General features: G+C 50.0%; 1 protein-coding gene across 1 annotated transcript; it reads right to left on the reverse strand.

Moving 5' to 3' along the window:
• Nucleotides 1-223: 223 nt before the first annotated feature.
• On the reverse strand, nt 224-1162 carry LOC100725770 (olfactory receptor 10P22-like). The gene has a single exon (XM_003475983.1). The coding sequence runs from the start codon at nt 1160-1162 to the stop codon at nt 224-226; it is 939 nt and encodes a 312-aa protein (XP_003476031.1).
• Between the last annotated feature and the right edge of the window lie 295 nt (nt 1163-1457).

The raw sequence follows: 1457 nt of genomic DNA on the forward strand, positions 1-1457 counted from the left end.
GGTGTGTGTTTGCCCAGATCTGTAGGTCAACACTATAACAATGGGTGATAGAGTTGCAGCTCTGAGCAGTATGTCTGTGCCTTGAGGCCTCATTCTGGGTGGACCAAGGAGTCCAACACTCGCAGTAACACACATCATGCCTGAGCCCAACTGTCCCCCTCCTCCTTGAAACTAACTATAAATCAGGCCCTTAGGTCTAAGAAATTGGGAGGGGAGCAGGATGTTAAGGGCTCCTAAGGTACCTATTCATGAGCCTCCTCATGGCTCCTGTGACCTCCTTGTTCCTCAGGGTATAGACAAAAGGGTTGAACATAGGGGTGACAACCGTGTAGAAGATGCCGATGATCTGGTCAGTGTCTGGAGATGAGCCTGCATCAGGCCTCAAATAAGCCACAGTTGCAGTTCCAAAAAAGAGAATGACAACAAAAAGATGGGAGGAGCAGGTGGAGAAGAGCTTTAAACGTTCCTGGACTGTTGCCACTCCAAGGATGGTGGCAAGTATACAGACATAGGACAGCATGATCAACAAAAAAGGAGTCAAGACGAAGGATACTGTAACAAAAAGGTTCCCAACTTCACCCCTGAAGGTGCTTACAGTAGCCAGTCTCAGCACAGGCATGATGTCACACATGTAGTGGTGGATGATGTTGGCACCGTGAAAGGGCAAGGTGAAGATGCAGATGGAGTGAGTGGTGCCAGTGATGATGCCCATGAGGTAACAGGCCCCCACCATGCAGGCACATGCTCCCTGGTTCATCAGTGTGGTGTAATGCAGTGGCCGACAGATGGCAGCATAGCGGTCATACGCCATGGCAGTGAGCAAACAGCACTCAGTGACCCCAAAGAAGGAAAAGAAATACATCTGGGTGAAGCAGCTGGCAAGTGGAATGGTGGGGTGAGAAGACAGGAGATCGACCAGCATCCTGGGCACGATGGTGGTGGTGTAGAGGATCTCCACCAGGGAGAAGTGCCGAAGGAAGAAGTACATGGGGGAGTGGAGGGCAGGGTCAGCCAGCGAGAGGACGATGATCAGGGAGTTTCCCAGCAAGGTGACCAAGTAGATGCAGAGCACCCCCCAAAACAGAGGAGCCTGGAGGGAGTGAAAACCTGAGAACCCCAACAGAATAAACTCAGTCAGTGCTGTGTCATTGTTCCCAACCATGTCCCCAAAGTCAAACAGGAAGTGTCCAGGAAGACTCTTATGCATTAAGAAAGGCAGTCAGGCAAAGACAACGGCTGTGGCAGACAGATGTGGGAAAGTCCACAAGAACATCCCAGCTCTCATGAGCAGGACAGGTGATCTCCTGGTCCATTGGTGAATTCATCCTAGAAAAATGACTCAAAGCAGAAGAAAGATAAGTCAGGCAAGTTAAGGGAAAGTGAAAGATCTTGCTTAAGGCCAAGTACTGATGATCACCATGATAGATTTTCCACTTGCACAGGGTCTAGAAGTGAAG

This window comes from Cavia porcellus, unplaced genomic scaffold, assembly GCF_034190915.1.
Source record: "Cavia porcellus strain 051 isolate PalLab524CR breed Dunkin Hartley unplaced genomic scaffold, mCavPor4.1 scaffold_8, whole genome shotgun sequence".
Taxonomy (NCBI): Eukaryota; Metazoa; Chordata; class Mammalia; order Rodentia; family Caviidae; genus Cavia; species Cavia porcellus.

Bases quoted from the DNA above. Each gene is read 5' to 3' on its own strand.
- LOC100725770 (XM_003475983.1), bottom strand. From the start codon at position 1,162: ATGGTTGGGAACAATGACACAGCACTGACTGAGTTTATTCTGTTGGGG.